Source organism: Bos taurus, chromosome 12, assembly GCF_002263795.3.
Source record: "Bos taurus isolate L1 Dominette 01449 registration number 42190680 breed Hereford chromosome 12, ARS-UCD2.0, whole genome shotgun sequence".
NCBI lineage: Eukaryota > Metazoa > Chordata > Mammalia > Artiodactyla > Bovidae > Bos > Bos taurus.
In genome coordinates, this window is record NC_037339.1 from 34,627,749 (window position 1) to 34,647,082 (window position 19,334).

The 19,334-nt window shown below is 46.8% G+C and overlaps 1 protein-coding gene across 2 annotated transcripts in view; it reads left to right on the top strand.

Moving 5' to 3' along the window:
• SACS (sacsin molecular chaperone) overlaps positions 1–19,334 on the top strand; it is a 68,784-nt gene that overhangs the window by 23,306 nt on the left and 26,144 nt on the right. For both annotated transcript variants that reach the window (XM_059892246.1, XM_015473836.3), the window contains exons 2-8: positions 175–325; positions 7,849–7,936; positions 9,035–9,120; positions 9,784–9,895; positions 13,771–13,917; positions 15,886–17,368; positions 17,880–17,971. In XM_059892246.1, coding sequence (XP_059748229.1) covers positions 175–325; positions 7,849–7,936; positions 9,035–9,120; positions 9,784–9,895; positions 13,771–13,917; positions 15,886–17,368; positions 17,880–17,971 — 2,159 coding nt within the window. The remainder of the gene's footprint in view (positions 1–174; positions 326–7,848; positions 7,937–9,034; positions 9,121–9,783; positions 9,896–13,770; positions 13,918–15,885; positions 17,369–17,879; positions 17,972–19,334) is intronic.

The following is a 19,334-nucleotide window of genomic DNA, read 5'->3' on the forward strand; positions in this document are numbered from 1 at the left end:
CGGCCGCGGTTTCCTCCCGCGGCTCCAGTCGGCGGGCGGGGCCGGGCCCGGCGGGGAGCATGGCTAGGGTTCGGTGGTCACGGCCGTGAGGACCCGCCATGGGCGACAGGTGAGCGCGCGTCGGCGGGGGCCGAGGCCCCTCGTGGCTCCCGCTGAGACCTTTCCTTCACGCAGGTGGCTCCGGGTGACCGTGCTACCCGGCTGCGCGGGCTGCAGGACAGTAGCGGTGCCCGCGTCCTGGACGGTGCGCGACGTGAAGCGGCGCCTCGCGGCCGAGACCGGCTTCCCCGCGTCGGAACAGAAGCTGTGGCTCGGCGGCCGGCAGGTAGGGCGGGGACGGGCCCTGGGGTGGGGCCGGGGACCGGACAGGGGCCTTGGGGACGGGGGTCGGGGATGAGGAGGAGCGGGGATCGGGGGTCCTGGGGACGGGGATCGGGAATGGGGGGCGACAGGGGATGAGGGGGCCTGGGATGGGGAGCTAGGGATGGGGTGCCTGGGGATGGGGATCGGGGATGGGAGACAGGGGTTGGGGGGTCTGGGAACGGGGATGGGGATAGGGGGAACCCGGGACAGGGCGCCTGGGGAAGAGGATTAGGGATGGCTGGGGGCCGGGACGGGGCCCTGGGACGACGGAGCTTGGGGGCGGGGATCAGGGGCGGTGGTGGAGGACTGGAGGACCGGGGTCTGGGGGCGAGAGGCAGGGGACAGGGGCCCCAGGCTCCTGCCCGCCTGGAAGTCATCCTTCTCTGAGAATAGTGATCAGATGAGGTGGCTGTGTGCGCCTGTCACTGCTCAGATTTCTGTCGATTTGCCTTTTTAGCACTGTATCCCCTTCTCCCTTTTTGTCTGAATCTTCACTTCCTGAATTAAGATACTTTTCTGATGTGCGGTATAGCAAGCGGTTTTTTTTTTTTTTTTTTTTATGGTTTGCTTATTCGGAGCCATCACCACTGAAGTGACTTCATCATTACTCATATTTTTCTGATTTTGTTATGCATTTGACTGGGATCTTGGTCAGTACCTTAGCTTTTTATGTTTTAGAAGTTCCCCCCATCTTTGAAGCACAGAAATTTAGGGCCGAGAAGGTCTTCAGGCATACTCTAACATGTAAGCCATTATTTTGAGGAGTAAATTTATATGAAAGCTTGTAAGATGCAAATGAATGACTTAATCAGAACTTTGGAAAACAGGAGTATTTCATGTTATATATAACCTTTAAGACTGGTGAAAATACTGCAGTTTTCCTAAAGGAGGTGTTAAATGGAGACATTTTACTAAAAACTAGCTTATTATTTTATCCTCGTAAATATCTTCACTTTTTAAGAGTTGAACCAGATACACAGGACTGCTTGAGTACCCAGGATGGCATTTCAAGTACTGGATTTCTTTACTGTTAATACCAGTACAGACATCAGTGACATACTTGGTGCCTGTGATTTTTAATCTCGCAGTGTAGTTCTGGCCTTTAGGGTGCCTGGTGCACCCTCCCGTTTCTTGCCTGCTTAAACAGCTTTCAGGTTAGCCTGTTCTTATGTTCCTTCAGGGATCAGTCCTCCTACTGCTTGGTCCCCAGGGTGTTTGGTGGTGGTCAGTGACTGGATCAGGGCTCTGGACAGGACAGAGGAGAAAACTCCTCGGCCTTACCTCTCTCTCTGCGTCCGCCTCCATCTCTTGACCTTCCTGCACATCCTCTCCTGGTCCTATACCTACCTTTTTGGTTGCTCCTCTGGATTTGCTTTGTCATCTTATCCTCTAGGTATGGTCATAGCCAAAGAGTCAGTTGTGGCTCAGTCTTGCCGTTGGTAGCGTTTCTGGATGCGTCTCTGCAGAGCACCCATGCGGGGTGGTGGGCGTGGGTGTGGCGTGCAGAGTGGTCGGATTGAGTGGGTGGGTGTGGAGAGTCTAGGTAGGAACCTTGTGCTCGTGTAAGTGGTGAGCTTTCAGACCTGTGCTGTAGAGTTTAAACCCAAAGGAAAGGATACATGGGGGGCTTTGTGAAAGACAGGGTTGTGTGGTACCAAATGGCCATGTGTATTTGTGCAAACAGTGGGAGAAATGGTGGGTGAGTGTTGGATGTAGAATAAAGGGGAAGGCCTTGCCAAGGATGTTCACAAGCCTTGAGCAGGACGGGAGGATAATTCTCAGCTGGCAGAGATGAGCAGGTCGCGGATGGGGGTGACCCAGGTTTCAGTTTGCTTTTATGTGTGTTTGAGCTTGTGCAGGACTTAAGCAGTTAGGACAGCACATGGAAAAGGGGGTGACCTAGATCTTGTTTCTGTATTACCAGTGGGTAACAGGGGCCAAATTAAGTAACACACGATAGACTTCTGTTTTCCTCTTCTGGTAGCAGTGGAATAAAATGAATTCTAATCAGTTGTACTGTTCATGGGGTTCTCAAGGCAAGAATACTGAAGTGGTTTGCCATTCCCTTCTCCACTGGACCACGTTGTGTCAGAACTCTCCACCATGACCCATCCATCTTGGGTGGCCCTACACAGCATGGCTCATAGTTTCATTGAGTTAGACAAGGCTGTGGTCCATGTGATCAGATTGGTTAGTTTCCTGTGATTGTAGTTTTCAGTCTGTCTGCCCTCTGATGGAGAAGGTTAAGAGGCTTATGGAAGCTTCCTTATGGGAGAAACTGACTGAGGGGGAAACTGGGGTCTTCTTCTGATGGGCAGTCCATGCTCAGTAAATCTTTAATCCAATTTTCTGTTGATGGCTGGGGCTGTGTTCCTTCCCTGTTGTTTGACCTGAGGCCAGACTATGGTGAAGTTAATGAAGGATAATAGTGACCTCCTTCAAAAGGTCCCTGCATGCACTGCTACACTCAGTGCCCCCAGCACTGCAGCAGGCCACCGCCGACCCATGCCTCCGCCAGAGACTCCTGGACACTCACGGGCAAGTCTGGATCAGTCTCTTGTGGGGTCACTGCTCCTTTCTCCTGGGTCCTGGTGCACATAAGATTCTGTTTGTGCCCACCAAGAGTTTGTTTCCCAGTCCTGTATAAGTTCTGATAGCTCTATGGTGGGGTTAATGGAGACCTCCTCCAAGAGGGCTTATGCCATACCCAGGTCTGCTGCACCTAGAGCCCTTGTCCCTGTGACAGTCCACTGCTGACCCGTACCTTCACTACTGCTGCTGCTGCTGCTAAGTCGCTTCAGTCGTGTCCGACTCTGTGCCACCCCATAGACGGCAGCCCACCAGGCTCCGCCTTCCCTGGGATTCTCCAGGCAAGAACACTGGAGTGGGTTGCTATTTCCTTCTCCAATGCATGAAAGTGAAAAGTGAAAGTTAAGTCACTCAGTCATGTCCAACTCTTCGCGACCCCACGGACTGCAGCCTACCAGGCTCCTCTGTCCATGGGATTTTCCAGGCAAGAGTACTGGAGTGGGTTGCCATTGCCTTCTCCGATGTACCTCCACAGGAGATGCTCAAACACAGATCTGTCTCAGTCCCTGTGGGTCTCTGGGTCCTGGTGTGCACAAGGTTTGTTTGAGTCCTCTGAGCATCTCTGGTGGGTATAGGGTTTGATTCTAAATGCGATTTCTCCTCTCCTACCACCTTGCTGGGGCTTCTCCTTTGTTCTCGCACGTAGGGTATCTTCTCACAGTTGCTCAAGTGCTGCGCAGCTGCCGCCCAGCACCTACCATCTTGCTGGGGCTTCTCTGCCCTTCAGAAGCAGAAGATATTAACAAGAGGTGGCAAGAATACACAAAAGAACTATACAAAAAACATCTTCATGACCCAGATGATCATGATGGTATAATCACCAACCTAGAGCCAGACATCCTGGAATGCGAAGTCAAGTGGGCCTTAGGAAGCATCACTTCAAACAAAGCTAGTGGAGGTGATGGAATTCCAGTTGAGCTGTTTCAAATCCTAAAGGAATGATGCTTTGAACATGCTACACTCAATATGCCAGCAAATTTGGAAAACTCAGCAGTGGCCACAGGACTGGAAAAGGTTAGTTTTTATTCCTAGCCCAAAGAAAGGTAATGCGAAAAACTGCTCAAACTACTGCACAATTGCACTCATCTCACATGCTAGCAAAGTAATGCTCAAAATCCTCCAAACCAGGCTTTATCAGTACGTGAACTGTGAAACTTCCAGATGTTCAAACTGGATTTAGAAAAGGCAGAGGAACCAGAGATCAAATTGCCAACATCTGTTGGATCATCGAAAAACCAAGAGAGTTCCAGAAAAACATCTACTTCTGCTTTATTGACTATGCCAAAGCCTTTGACTGTGTGGACCACAACAAACTCTGGAAATTCTTAAAGAAGTTGGAATACCAGGCCATCTGACCTGCCTCTTGAGAAATCTGTATGCAGGTCAAGAAGCAACAGTTAGAACTGGACATGGAGCAACAGACTGGTTTTAAATAGGGAAAGGAGTACATCAAAGCAGTATATTGTCACCCTGCTTATTTAACTTATATGCAGAGTACATCATGAGAAATGCTGAGTTGGATGAAGCACAAGCTGAAATCAAGATTTCTGGGAGAAATATCAATAACCTCAGATATGCAGATGACACCGCCCTTATGGCAGAAAGTGAAGAAGAACTAAAGAGCCTCTTGATGAAAGTGAAAGTGGAGAGTGAAAAAGTTGGCTTAAAGCTCAACATTCAGAAAATGAAGATCATGGCATCTGGTCCCATTACTTCATGGCAAATAGATGAGGAAACAGTAGAAACAGTGACAGACTTTATTTTTGGGGCTCCAAAATCACTGCAGATGGTGACTGCAGGCATGAAATTAAAAGACGCTTGCTCCTTGGAAGAAAAGTTATGACTAACCTAGACAGCATATTAAAAAGCAGAGACATTACTTTGCCAACAAAGGTCTGTCTAGTCGAGGCTATGGTTTTTCAATAGTCATGTATGGATGTGAGATTTGGACTATAAAGAAAGCTGAGCGCTGAAGAATTGATGCTTTTGGACTGTGGTGTTAGAAAAGACTCTTGAGAGTCCCTTGGACTGCAAGGAGCTCCAACCAGTCCATCCTAAAGGAGATCAGTTCTGAATATTCATTGGAAGGACTGATGCTGAAGCTGAAACTCCAATACTTTGGCCACCTGATGTGAAGAACTGACTCATTGGGAAAGACCCTGATGCTGGGAAAGATTGAAGGCAGGAGGAGAAGGGGACGACAGAGGATGAGGTGGTTGGATGGCATCACTGACTCAATGGACATGAGCTTGAGTGAACTCTGTGAGTTGGTGATGGGCAGGGAGGTCTGGCATGCTGTAGTCCATGAGGTCACAAAGAGTTGGACACAACTGAGTGACTGAACTGAACTGAACCGATCCAGTTCTAAGATCTCTGCTGTGTTAATGGTCTAGGGCATGGTGGCCCACAGATAGCTGTGGATCTGGTCCTGAAGCTCAAGGGCTAGAGGGCAGGGCTGGGGCCATGAGTTTGGGAACCACTTGATCAGGGCCTTTCTCTTTCTGCATCTTGGTAAGCTCACTGGGGAAATGATTAATGTTTGCTGGGCAGTCAACTGTGTTCCACATACTGTTCTGTTGGTGACTTTGCCCATGTCATCTCGTTTACTACGCAGGACAGCCAGCCTCATGAGAGAGTTGTGATTGGTCCGTCCTGCAGAAGAGTAAAACTAAGAGTCAGAGAGATGAAGGATCCAATCAGGATTCAAACCCATGTGTGTCTGATTCCAAAGTCCACACCAGAAAGAACCTGTCAGGCTGTCAATCGGGAATAAATGAAAGTTAAATGTAAAGTTCTTTAAAACAAAGAAGAACTTAAACTAGTAAAGGTGATCTTTGAACTCAAGTTTGGAGCTCTCCCAGAAAACAATCAGAGGGTGTAATTCTCTCCTGATGCAGAAGATGAGCTGTGACTTCTACTGAACTGGTGACCTTAGTGATGCCAACATGTACTGTCAAGAAGGGTCTCTTTTACATAAGTGAACCTTTCACAGAGGTGAATTTCTTTTCCTCTTTATCCAGTGTTGCTCAGAACTTTTGAGATTTGAATTATTGATGAGAATTCTAAATATTTCATGGTGTGCAAGAAACTGGTTTTGGTTGGTTATGGACTTAGGAGTGGGCTCTTACAATACTTGGTCCTCAGTCTTTCCAGGTCCCCTGCCATCCTCCTCCTCCTTGTCTCTCTTGCTTCTCCTGGTCTGGAAGAGGGGTCTATGCGTTGTTCCCTCCACCTCCTGTCCCGTGAAGAGAGGAAAACTGCTCACTAGAACTGTGTGTCTTCCTGACTCTTTCTCCTCCAGCCAAATCTGCTTGAACCTCAAACCGGGATGTGGGAAGTATTGTTACCTTTTATTTAGCTCATCAGAAATGTGCCTATCAACCCTTGAATCTTGAGAGACTCCTTGTGCTCTTGACAACTGAACAAAGGAAAAGTATTGGGAGATCCAGATGCAGTTAATATTATACTATTTGCTTCACAATGATTGTTTCATGGAAAATGAAAATGAGCATCGCTGAGGTTTTTAAAGAAGACTAGGGCTGACCTGACGGAGAAGGCAATGGCACCCCACTGCAGTACTCTTGCCTGGAAAATACCATGGATGGAGGAGCCTGGTAGGCTGCAGTCCATGGGGTCACAAAGAGTCAGACACGACTGAACGACTTCACTTTCACTTTTCACTTTCATGCATTGGAGAAGGAAATGGCAACCCACTCCAGTGTTCTTGCCTGGAGAATCCCAGCGACGGGGGAGCCTGGTGGGCTGCCGTCTATGGGGTCGCACAGAGTCGGACACGACTGACTTGACGCAGCAGCAGCAGCAGCAGCAGCAGGGCTGACCTGAACAGAGACCCAAATGTTCACGTTATTTTGTAATCATTCTGTTCTAAAAACAAAATACAAAGACTGAAATCGGCAACTTTTAAGGTTTCATTGCCTCTGGAGATGGATATGACCAGCTTTGCTTGGTTGAGTGACTTAAGGTCTCAAGAGAGAGGCCCAAGCAGAACCCCCAGATCTTGGCAGGCTCAGGAGGGAACGCAGGTACACTGCTGGGTTCTCTCTGCTGCTTGAGTTCTCTTTGGGAGAATTACTGCCTGAGATAGGCCACTGATTACAATCTGCCAGAAGCATCCAGTGTCGGAGTCACACAGCCAGTCATGTCTGTTGTCACTAACAGGCTTCTACAGCGTGTGTTCTTCCTTTCAAGTCCTCCTTAAAACCTGGAGACATGGTCCTTGGTACAAACTTCTGCTTCCCTTCCTGGCATTCTTCTTTAAATGTACCTTAGCTAACTGAGTTGAACTACTAATCCTTGGCTTATGCATAGCTCTCTTTTAGTCATCAATTAATTATTAATAGAATGAACAGCCACGAACCCATCATTCAACTGAAGCACTGGAACAGTGTTAACAGTCTCTCTTGGCCTCAGTGCTTTTCTTCCATGGCTTGTGTCCCTGTCTCTTTATTTGTAATTATTTAAGGAAAAATCAGGTGGCTCTGTGGTAAAGAACCCACCTGCTAATGCAGGAGATGCAGGAGATGCTGGTTCAATCCCTGGGTGGGGAAGATCCCCTGGAGGAGGAAACAGCAAGCCACTCCAGTATTCTTGCCTAGAGAATCCCATGGACAGAGAAACCTGGGCCACAATCCACAGGGTCGAAAAGAGTCAGACATGATTGAGTGACTGACACACGCACACAAGGAAGAGCCATTTAAATTTTTAAATAAAATTTTTGACTAAATTTTGTTCTCTGAAATATTCACTTCTCCAGAGCAACTTATTTCCTGATTAGAACACTTAACAAACATTATTTAAGTGAAACAGAATGAGGTAAAGTTTTGAATTTATAGAAGTAGGAACTGTATTGCTTTTCATACATTTTCTTTTTTTCAGTTATCTGACTGGATCAAGATTGGAGATCTGACCTCCCAGAACTGTCATCTTTTTGTAAACCTTCAATCAAAAGGCTTAAAAGGGGGAGGTATACCACTGACTTTACTAGGAGTCAATTCCATTTTTAATTGCATAAAGATAATGTTTTAAAAATGAAATGAAAGTACATACCACTGGGATGTGATGAGGGCATGTCAGGGTCAGAGAAGCACACATGGGTGGAGTGAGCCTCCCTTGGGGTGAGCTGTCTGCGGGTTGGGTTCTGTGGGGTTTGGTGGTGGTGGGTCGTTGTACTAGAACGATGCAGATTAATTAAGACTGAGGTTTTGTCATCAGCACAGATTTCGTTTTTGCTTATAAACATGTATTTTTTTCTGTACATGTAGGAAATTACTTTCCCTCCCCTGTTCTCCCTACACTTTGTTGTCCCCTGTTTGAAGGTGACCTGGTTGGCCTGTCCTGAAAGTCTCCAGTTTAGGAGAGACGGAGGGTATGGGAACCAGACAGCCATTGGAATGCTGCCTGTGCCACATTTCAGAACAGTGAGAACGGTGGTTGATTTGAGAATAATATTAAGGCTGGCATGACAGGCACTTCCATCTCTGGCTTCTTAGATGCAAAGGCTTCTCTGGTGGTTCAGCAGTAAAGAATCTGCCTGCAATTCAGGAGACACAGGTTCAGTCCCTGGGTTGGGAAGATCCCCTGGAGAAGGAAATGGCAACCCACTCCACTATTCTTGCCTGGAGAATCCCGTGGACAGAGGAGCCTGGCGGGCTGCAGTCAATAGGGTTACAAAGAGTCAGACACGACTTAGCGACAAAAACCACCTCCAAAGCACCCATAAAATAGCGCCATTTATTTCATTTGCTTTGGAAAATAGCAGCTCCCCATGCTCTTTATTTTTGAGTTAATAATCTTATGTGACATTTAGGATTTTTTTTAGTGTTTTTTAAAACCCAAATTTGTAATTTAATTAAGAAGTTTCAGATTTGATAAAATTGAGTCTACTCTACTTTGTACTGAAGCTGTGTAGTCAGGTAGGTTTTCATACCAGAGGGCTGCAGTGACGTGTGTGAAGTAAGAATTGCACAGCTTTACTGTCTCTAAGAACCAAATGGTATTCATTATTTGTAAAGGCTATTAATGATTTAATAACAATCATGTTGGAACGTGTTCTCTCTTTTAGGTCGATTTGGTCAAACGACGCCACCGCTTGTGGACTTCCTCAAGGACATCTTGAGACGGTACCCAGAAGGAGGGCAGATTCTGAAGGTAGGGCAGGGTGGCATGCATGTGCACCTCCATGCTGGTAACCATGAGATGAGAGAGATTACCAGGAAGTCCTGTTCGTGTTTGCATTTTAACGCTTTGTCTAGATTTGAATGGCTGTATCTGTTTCCCTCTGCACCTGCCGTGCATGTGCTGAACAGGACGGCTTGAGATGCAGTTGGCATGAATGTGTGAGGGTTCAGAGGCAAAGGGGCCCCTGTGTGCTGGAGTCAAGCAGTGTTGCTCTACTAATGCTTTTTTGGGGCAATTTTTATATAATTACATATTGTAATTTTGTGAATTTATGTAAAACATTGTGCAGGAGCATTGCAAACCAACCAGCTGACCAAATAAAATAATACTAAACCCACAGTCAGGGGCCATGAACCCATGCCTGCCTGACTCCTGGATTTAGAAGTTTGCTTTTTGGGTGAGTGTATTTAAAAGGATAATTGTTTTAGTTCAGTATTTGTATTTACGATATATCCTTTTAGTTTGAATACACTCATTAAATAAACTAAACAAGCAAACCTACAAAGACCAGCTCGTGATCCAGATAGTGGGTTTCCTTTACTTATGTTTAAATGCTTTTTACATATTCGAGGTGAATACAAGGTGGGCAGATTACTGTTTTATTAACTATTACTCTTTCTGGTGTATTTCTAGGAATTAATTCAGAATGCAGAAGATGCTGGGGCCACAGAAGTTAAGTTCTTGTATGATGAGACTCAGTATGGAACACAGACTCTCTGGTCGAAAGACATGGCACAATATCAGGGTAAGAGTCAGTCGTTAGTCAGGGGCATGTTTTATTCTGTGCACTAACAGGTGAATTTCATGGTTTACAGTACAGCGTTCAGTGCATGGTCACATTACCACCTCTCCTTCAATTCTCTGCGTATTTAACTCCACTTCTTCAGAGGTTTTCTCTGCTTTTCGTGGGCAACTGTCTCTGCTAGTTGGTATTTTTACAGAACAGAAAAGAATAAAAATCTTAAAACTCAGAGTAACAAACAGTGTAAATACGTAAACCTCTTATTCTACTCAGTAAACTTGTGGGCCTTTTATATTGTTAGCAAGATAGAATGGCACGCTTTCCAAAGAGAACACTTCTTTGCATTTGGAAAGAAGTTAGAGGTGGTGTTTTTTTTTTTTAATCTCAGTTTTATTTATTTATTTTACTTAACAATATTGTATTGGTTTTGCCGTACATTGACATGAATCCACCATGGGTGTACATGTGTTCCCCATCCTGAACCCCCCTCCCTCCCTCTGCATCCCATCCCTCTGGGTCATCCCAGTGCACCAGCCCCAAGTACCCTGTATCATGCCTCGAACCTAGACTGGCGATTTGTTTCACATGAGAGGCTGTGGTTTTTTGTCTTACTTTCTGCTGTGAGAGGTGCCCTTGGAGTATTTTGAAGGGAGGTGGGAAGAAATACTAGAGAGGATAGAGTAAGGAGAATGAAAGGAAAGACAGTAGGAACCATAACTAACACATGGACTCCTGAAGCCCTGCGTTGTGAAGTGCTGCGTTGAAAAGGGTATTCATCACTTGCAGAGCAGCATTAAAGTCTACAGAATGATTGTGAATGACTGTTTGTGGTGGAAAGTCATTGAGAAAAGGGAAGATCAAGTCAGACTTCCCTGGACATACTTTTTTAGAGAGGTGTAAATCATATATTCTTTAAAAGATGTTTTATGATTTAGGAGGATAATCAACATTACTGTTAAATATTTAAATACTAAATATTTAGCATTTATGATAGCTCATATGTTTATTCTTATGATGTGGAAGTTGCATTTTTTTTTTTAATTCTATAAAGAGATGAGATGTAACATGTTAAGAGGTTTTCATTCTAGTCTTGACTCCTGCCACCTTTGCTGATCTCAGGCAAGCTCAGTTTTACAGTGAGAGGATGAAACCAGTAGGTTTCCTGGCCCTGAGAGTCTGTGATATAAGCATTGTTGAAAGACACTTAGTGCAGATGTGACGGACTTCTGTCTAAGTCCCGATCCTGCTTGGGGCTGCCCGTGCTCCACGTCCATGGGCGCTGGTACCCAGTGTCAGCTCTGCCCCTCGAGTTCCTCCCTGGGCCTGAGTGGAGCTTGAGCCTGGTGGCATGTCAGCCTGCTTGTCCATGGACTGGCGAGGACACGGCCACCCCCAGTTACTCTGAGGGTCCCAGGAGCTTGCGTGTGTCGCCATGCTCTCTGTCTGGCATCATTCTGCTGGTCGGAGTGTCCTGTAGAGCTGTAAATGGGAAGAGATCCTGGAGGTGTTTTGCTTCTCAGCTCTTTCATGTCTAGGAGTTTTTGCTATTTAGCTGAGTCAGTGATGTCACATTAGACAGATTTTTAAAACTTGGATGTCCAGAAGGAGCTGAACACGATTGTGATCTCTTTGAAAGTGAAAGTTGCTCAGTCATGTCTGACTCTTTGCGACCCCATGGACTATAGTGTTAGTTGCTCAGTTCATGTCTGACTCTTTTCGACCCCACGGACTACCACGCTCCTTGGTGCATGGGATTTTCCAGGCAAGTGTACTGGAGTGGGTTGCCATTTCCTTCTCCAGGGGATCTTCCTGACCGAGGGATCGAACCCAGGTCTCTTGCATTGTAGGCAGATGTTTTACCATCTGAGCCACCAGCGAAGCCCTGGTAATCTCTTTCAGTTCAGTTCAGTTCAGTTCAGTCGCTCAGTCGTGTCCGACTCTTTGTGACCCCATCAGTCGCAGCACGCCAGGCCTCCCTGTCCATCGCCAACTCCCGGAGTTCACTCAGACTCACGTCCATCGAGTCAGTGATGCCATCCAGCCATCTCATCCTCTGTCGTCCCCTTCTCCTCCTGCCCCCAATCCCTCCCAGTATCCAGGTCTTTTCCAATGAGTCAACTCTTTGCATGAGGTGGCCAAAGTACTGGAGTTTCAGCTTTAGCATCATTCCTTCCAAAGAAATCCCAGGGCTGATCTCCTTCAGAATGGACTGGTTGGATCTCCTTGCAGTCCAAGGGACTCTCAAGAGTCTTCTCCAACACCACAGTTCAAAAGCATCAATTCTTCAGCCCTCAGCTTTCTTCACAGTCCAACTCTCACAAGCATCTGAATGCAGAGTTCCAAAGAATAGCAAGAAGAGATAAGAAAGCCTTCCTCAGTGATCAATGCAAAGAAATAGAGGAAAACAACAGAATGGGAAAGACTAGAGATCTCTTCAAGAAAATTAGAGATACCAAAGGAACATCTCATGCAAAGATGGGCTCAATAAAGGACAGAAATGGTATGAACCTAACAGAAGCAGAAGATATTAAGAAGAGGTGGCAAGAATACACAGAAAAACTGTACAAAAAAGATCTTCTCAACCAAGATAATCACGAAGGTGTTTTCACTCACCTAGACCCAGACATCCTGGCATGTGAAGTCAAGTAGGCCTTAGAAAGCATGACTACGAACAAAGCTAGTGGAGGTGATGGCATTCCAGTTGAGCTATTTCAAATCCTGAAAGATGATGCTGTGAAAGTGCTGCACTCAATATGCCAGCAAATTTGGAAAACTCAGCAGTGACCACAGGACTGGAAAAGGTCAGTTTTCATTCCAATCCCAAAGAAAGGCAATGCCAACTAGTGCTCAAACTACCGCACAATTGCACTCATCTCACATGCTAGTAAAGTAATGCTCAAAAGTCTCCAAGCCAGGCTTCAGCAATACGTGAACCGTGAACTTCCAGATGTTCAAGCTGGTGATCTATTTAACTAACGTCTATTGAGGGCGCTTTGTGCTCATGGTGTGTGAGTGGTTTTTCTCACATTCAGACAAGAGTGGTGTCTTGGCTGGTGTCATCTTCTTGGATTACCGTTTTTTCCCCTTTACGGACGCTTAGTGTTGTAGATGAGAACTCTTGGGTTCAACTTGTTTTTGTTTCTTTTATATAATGAGAAGACAGAAGACTCAGAATGTGTCTGATGAGAGAGATCCAATGCAGAAAAATGAGAGATTTCCTCAGTTTCTCACTTTACTAAGGACTTCAAGGGTGTAGTTAATTAGGAGCTACAAGTGAAGGAAGGGCAGGGGCTCCCAGAAGCCAGGGGCTCCCAGAGCCCACCCACGCCCTTCCTGCTATGTGGGACACACCATGATCTCCATGTGGTCAACCTTCCTGTAGTAACCTCTTAGGCTTGGGTTTTTCATGTCTCTACTTTGACTATTTTACAGATATTTTACAGTCATGCCATTTTTGTAACATAGATTATAACCAGCATCCCCATATCTGTGCTTGAATTCATAGGCACGTGAAAAGCATTATTTTAACATGGTTTCTTTAGTCTTCTCAGTACATTTATAGGTAATTCCATTTACAAAAATATATAAGTAAATATGTTAGGGTCAAGTTTTACAAAGTAGTACACTGTGATTAATTTTCTTGTTTGTGCTGTGTTTTCAGTATCTAAGCACTATAATTTTTCCTCTTTGGATTTTGGGTCAACAATACTGTTTTTATTGTGAGAGCAACCAAACGGTGATACTGGATCAGTCACTGTTTTCAGTTCTTTCTGTCTTTTCATCAAATAAGCATTATTACATAGAGGAAGTTTGTATAGGAGAAGTGAGTGTCCAAGCTCCCTTCTTTCTAAGCCCCTTCCTGTGCATCTTGACCCCAGGGCCTGCTCTCTATGTGTACAACAATGCGGTGTTCACCCCGGAGGACTGGCACGGCATTCAGGAAATAGCGCGGAGCAGGAAGAAGGACGACCCTTTGAAGGTTGGAAGATTTGGAATTGGCTTCAATTCTGTCTATCATATCACAGGTGTGGTATTTGCTTTTCAGTCTTGAGATTCAAAGTTATTTTAGCCTCTGATTTGTATATTATTGGGTAAACTTCAGAGACAATATTGAACGCCAATGAAATTTCAGTGTGTCTTGTGTTTTCTCTAGTTATCTTGGTAACCATATCAAATCTTCATCGTGTGATGCAAAAGTTAATGTCATCATTTTCGGTGGAATCAATGTAGTATAGTCAGTTACTTTATGTGAAGTTTGAGACTTTACATCAGCAGCTGAAAGCCTACTACATCAGCAGTTGAAAGCCTATACAAAATTGTTACTCTAAAAACTTTTGCACTGCAAATTTTTGAGTCAGGCAAACTGGTTTTCACAGATTTTCTTATACATATTTTTAAATAACAGGAAGAAGGAAATATAATATCCAATGGTACGTAACTGACACAGAAGAGAACTTTAAAATGATCTGATTTCTCACTTTCCCTATAGAAATTTTGCTCTTCTTAAACTTGAGTATTTTGATGATTACTTTGAAGTCATGTTTGGAATCTAGAAAGAATATGAGGTTTCTGATTCAGTTACACTAGGAAATACTTATAATTTTTAGGGCTGTTCTTCTGGAACCAGAGTTCTTAGTATTTACTGTGGTTTTGAGATAAAACTTTTTAATGAAATAAGCACCAGTTATGGCTTAATTTGGAACTGTTTTTGCATTTTGAACTTGCAGGAGAAGAAGGGGCTGCGCTGGCAGAGTTCTAGCTGTTGTTAGAATAACATTAATTGATCGTCCAAACTGGGGTAGTCCTGAGGGTTAAGAAGTGATATTATTCTTGGCCACTGGCCCGAATTGGGACTGCCCTGAGCAAGTGGGACGCAGAAGCATCCTCACCATGGCCCATTTTTAGCAAATCTATTTTTAAAATTGCATTTACAGTGTTATAATGTATACTATTGTGTTAAGTATATTATGTATTATATAATAAAACTGATGAAGTCATTATGTTATATAACAATTATGTGAATATTAACAGTCATGTGTTCAACTATTTGTGAGTTATTCCTCACATCTGTGACATGCAGTGGTTTTTAAATTTTATGGGGACACACTTGTGCATTGCATAAGTGTAGAGCCTATTGTCAGGGATGTATTGTCCAGAGAGTCCCCTGGCGGCAGGTATCTGCTCTCACTGTGGGTTTGTTCCCTGTCTGAGAACCAGCACACTTATGTGGGATGGGTTCCCTGGGTGCTGACCTCTAATCCAAGGACTTTCCAAGGTCATTAGTTCTGCTCTCCAGCCACCAGTCTTCTCCCTGACATAGTTTCAGTAATGGGAGTGCAGAAGGGACTGTGGACAATGAGGGGCTGTGGACCAGCCTTGTTGACTGGACGTGGTGGTGGGCTGGTGGACATAACATTGCCTACTAAAAATACCCCAGAGCCCAGGATTTGGTGCTTGTGATGCCTAAGCCTGTAGTCGGTGACCCTGCGTGTCATGGGTGGACCCCATAGAGGTCTTGTGTGAAGGTTAGGTCCTCAAGTTACTGTCCATTTCAGACTCGCTCTGGGACGCATGCTTGAGATCACTTGTTCTTTCTTATTCTCTCAGAGAATCTGTGGTTGAAATTTTATTTTGCACACAGGCTACAATTCTGTTCTGTTTAGTTGGGTTCACAAGGTTCTAGGGAGAGTGTAAATATCCAAATATTCCTTATGTATTTTAATTAATTTAGTAAATGCTTGAAGATACATCTTAGGTTTTCACAATAATCACTTAAACCCTCTCAATACCTGGTGCTTTTTGAATCTAAAGAGAAATCATTTTTTGCATTCAAAGAATTGTGTTTCCAAAGCAAGACTTAGTTCATTTTTAGATAACTCTATTTAGAATCCTTCTGTGGCTCATGCTTCTCCGTGTGTAACTGTGTAGTGTAATTGTGATTATCAGTGTCGGTATAGGTCAGAGTTGATGGTGACTTGAATTTTCCTTTGCAGATGTTCCTTGCATCTTTAGTGGTGACCAGATTGGCATGTTAGATCCTCATCAGACACTTTTCGGTCCACATGAATCAGGCCAGTGTTGGAATCTCAGAGATGACAGCAAAGAAATTAGCGAGCTTTCAGACCAGTTTGCGCCGTTTATTGGCCTTTTTGGAAGCACCAAGGAGACGTTTGTGAAGGGCAGCTTCCCTGGGACGTTCTTCCGTTTCCCGCTTCGGCGGCAGCCCTCCCAGCTCAGCGGGACCCTCTACAACAAGCAAAAGGTACTGGAGCTGTTTGAGTCCTTCCAGGCGGACGCGGACACGGTGCTGCTCTTCCTGAAGAATGTGCAGGACGTGTCTCTGCACGTCCGCGAGGCCGACGGCTCGGAGAAGCTGGTCTTCAGAGTGACGGCTCGCGAGCCGGCAGCGCCAGCGCCAGAGCGGCCAGGGGCGGTGGAGGCGCTGGGGGCCGCCCTCAGTGATTACTGTGAGCGGGTGCCCAGCGGCGGCGTCACGTGCGTCACGTACCCGGTGAGCATAGTCCTGGAGGACGGGGACGCCCAGGGCGCCCGGGAAACGTCTTGGCTGGTGTGCAACAGCGTGGGAGGCCGGGGCCTTAGCGCGCAGCTGGACGCGCTGGCAGACGAGCTGCGCTTCGTCCCTGTCATCGGCATCGCCACGCCCCTGTCGGGTCTGGCTGAGGAGCACGGGGCAGCTGGATTCTCAGGGAAAGCCTTCTGCTTCCTCCCCTTACCGCCGGGCGAGGAGAGCCGGACTGGGCTCCCGGTCCACGTCAGTGGCTTCTTCGGCCTGACGGACAACCGTAGGAGCATCAAGTGGCGGGAGCTGGACCAGTGGAGGGACCCGGCCGCTGTGTGGAACGAGCTGCTCGTGCTGAGTGTGGTGCCCAGGGCCTACGCCGCCCTCATCCTCGACGCCGTCGCCCGCCTGCGGGCCGGCTGCAGCCCTGGGCTGCCGCTCTCGGTGGCCGGGGTCTACGGGCTGTGGCCCGACGCTGCTCAGGTCAAGCTGCCCTGGCGGCCGGCGCTGGAGCCGCTGTTCCAGGAGCTCTTCCAGCACGAGGTGCTGCCCTCCCTGGGCGGCCACTGGGTCCCCCTGGAGCAGGCATGCTTCTCGGACCTGGACGAGGGCCTGGACTACGCCCCGGCCGTGCTCCGCTTCCTGCAGCGCTCGGGGAAGGAGGTGGTCCGGGTCCCGGCCCACCTGGCTGCCGCCGCGCAGCTCATGGCCTCCAGCGCCGGGCCGCTGACGCAGGTGACGCCTGCGTGGACCCGGCAGGTGCTGCGGAAGGTGGGCCTGGGCGGCGCGAGTGCGCCGGAGAGGCTGCATCTGCTGGAGTTCGTGCTCTCCGACCAGGCCTACAGCGAGCTGCTGGGGCTGGAGCTGCTGCCGCTGCAGAGCGGGGCCTTCCTCCCCTTCTCCTCGTCCGCCTGCGACCAGGACGTGATCTACATTGCCTCAGAGGAGCACCCCAGGTAGGCGGGGCACACGTCGGTGTGCGTGCGGCCTTAGGGGGCTCTGCAGAGCTGCTCCATTAGAAAGAACACACCATTACGTTCTAAGGTGGAAGGGCCTCCAGATGTTTACGCGTTAAAAAGCGGTCCAAGCCATTGTTGTTCCTGGAAATTCTAATAACAGAACGTAGAAAAGAATGGCTACAAAGAGCTAGTAATAACTAAAGTTAGTCAAAAGGAAATTATTTTGATGAAATTAAATTCACAAATAACTCGGTAATTATAGCTCAGGATGCCTATTGACATTTCAGGGAATACAGTGCATGTTTCTCTAAGGTGTTCTGGGCTGTCCCTGGGTTTGCATGCTGCCTCAGGGTTTAAAGCCACACCTGGATAGGACTGGATTACAAGGATTGCGTGTGATTGAGGTGTGCCTTATAATTTAGGTAAAATAGTGAGCACATATAACTGGCTTGAAATTATATCATTGAACTTATCTACTTAAAATTGCTGCATTTCTGTCACTTTTTAGGTCCCTTTTCCCAGGTCTTGAAGGAAGATTTCTTTTGGATAATTTGAAGCCTCACCTTCTAGCTGCTTTAAAGGAAGCTGCCCAAACCCGAGGTATTATAGCTATTTTAGCTTTTTAAAAATAAGTGTAATTATAAAAATGTGAACAATTTATGTGTTTCCTGTTAAGTTGAATGAGTATGGAATTGCCTATTGGTCAGCAGCCCCATGTGGTTCAACCTCATGTACTCGTGGTTTGAGATGTGTCAGTCGTGGATGCTGACGTCTGTCCGAATGCAAAGGTGGTCCTGTGTTTAGAAACCTGTGTTTAGGGTTCGGGTATGGCAGTGGTCCTCACCCCTGCACAGTGCCTCACGGGCCTGCATGCTTCCCCATTTCTTTCCCCTTTTTTGCCCCCGGCCTCCTCCCTGGTGGGCTACGTGGCGGTGAGAGCGCTGCTGTGGGTTAGGTGGACATGCAAGGGGAGACGGGGTCCGCCTGCTCTGCCCCTACATCACCTGCCTCCAGGGTTCCACATGGTTGTGTTGGGGCGGCTTTGGGGACCTACACGTTGAGAAGAGACCTGTGCATCAGGGTTGGGAGGACTCCTGGGGGCCGAGGCAGGAAAGGGTGTCCTCTATCGGGAGTACTTTTTAGGAAAAGACAGAATAATTGGGGGAAAAATCACCATGGTTCTGTTTAACCTTATCTTTCAACTTCTGTGAGCACCTTTGTAAGACTGTTGCCTGAATTTTTTTTGTTTGTTTGTTTATATTCTTTCAGCCACTCTTTTTTTTGTTTTTTGTATTGAAGGATATTGAACTTTTTTAAAGTTAGATACCGGCCTGAAAAATTCTGGGTTTGTTCTAGGTAAGGTTGTAAAGCGTGCTCTTTGTGACCTGTCTTTGTACTGTGTGCTGGTTTGTTTTCAAAGGTAATGGCTAAAGGAAAACTTGCTAATGGTCATGCGCCTTCATTCCTGTAAATGGAAGCAAAAGGAGTTGGGGTTTGGGGTGCTGATTCAGGATGGAGCGCAGGGAGGCTGTGGGCAATGCGGTGTGAGCCGGAGGGCGTCCGGACGCTGCTGTTGCCTGTGTCAGGAGCTTTAGAGGAGCCTTGTGAGGAGTCTTAATGTGGATTCTTTCCTATGACTCTGCCGTTCTCTGCTCCAAAGTTTTCCAAGTTCTTACTTCCCAAGTTCTCTATTATCTTCTTATGTAAAACATTACAGTGCAATACGATGTACACACAGAAAAGTATACTTATCTTACACATCAGATCAGATCAGATCAGTCACTCAGTCGTGACTGACTCTTTGCGACCCCATGAATCGCAGCACGCCAGGCCTCCCTGTCCATCGCCAACTCCCGGAGTTCACTCAGACTCACGTCCATCGAGTCAGTGATGCCATCCAGCCATCTCATCCTCTGTCGTCCCCTTTTCCACTTGCCCCCAATCCCTCCCAGCATCAGAGTCT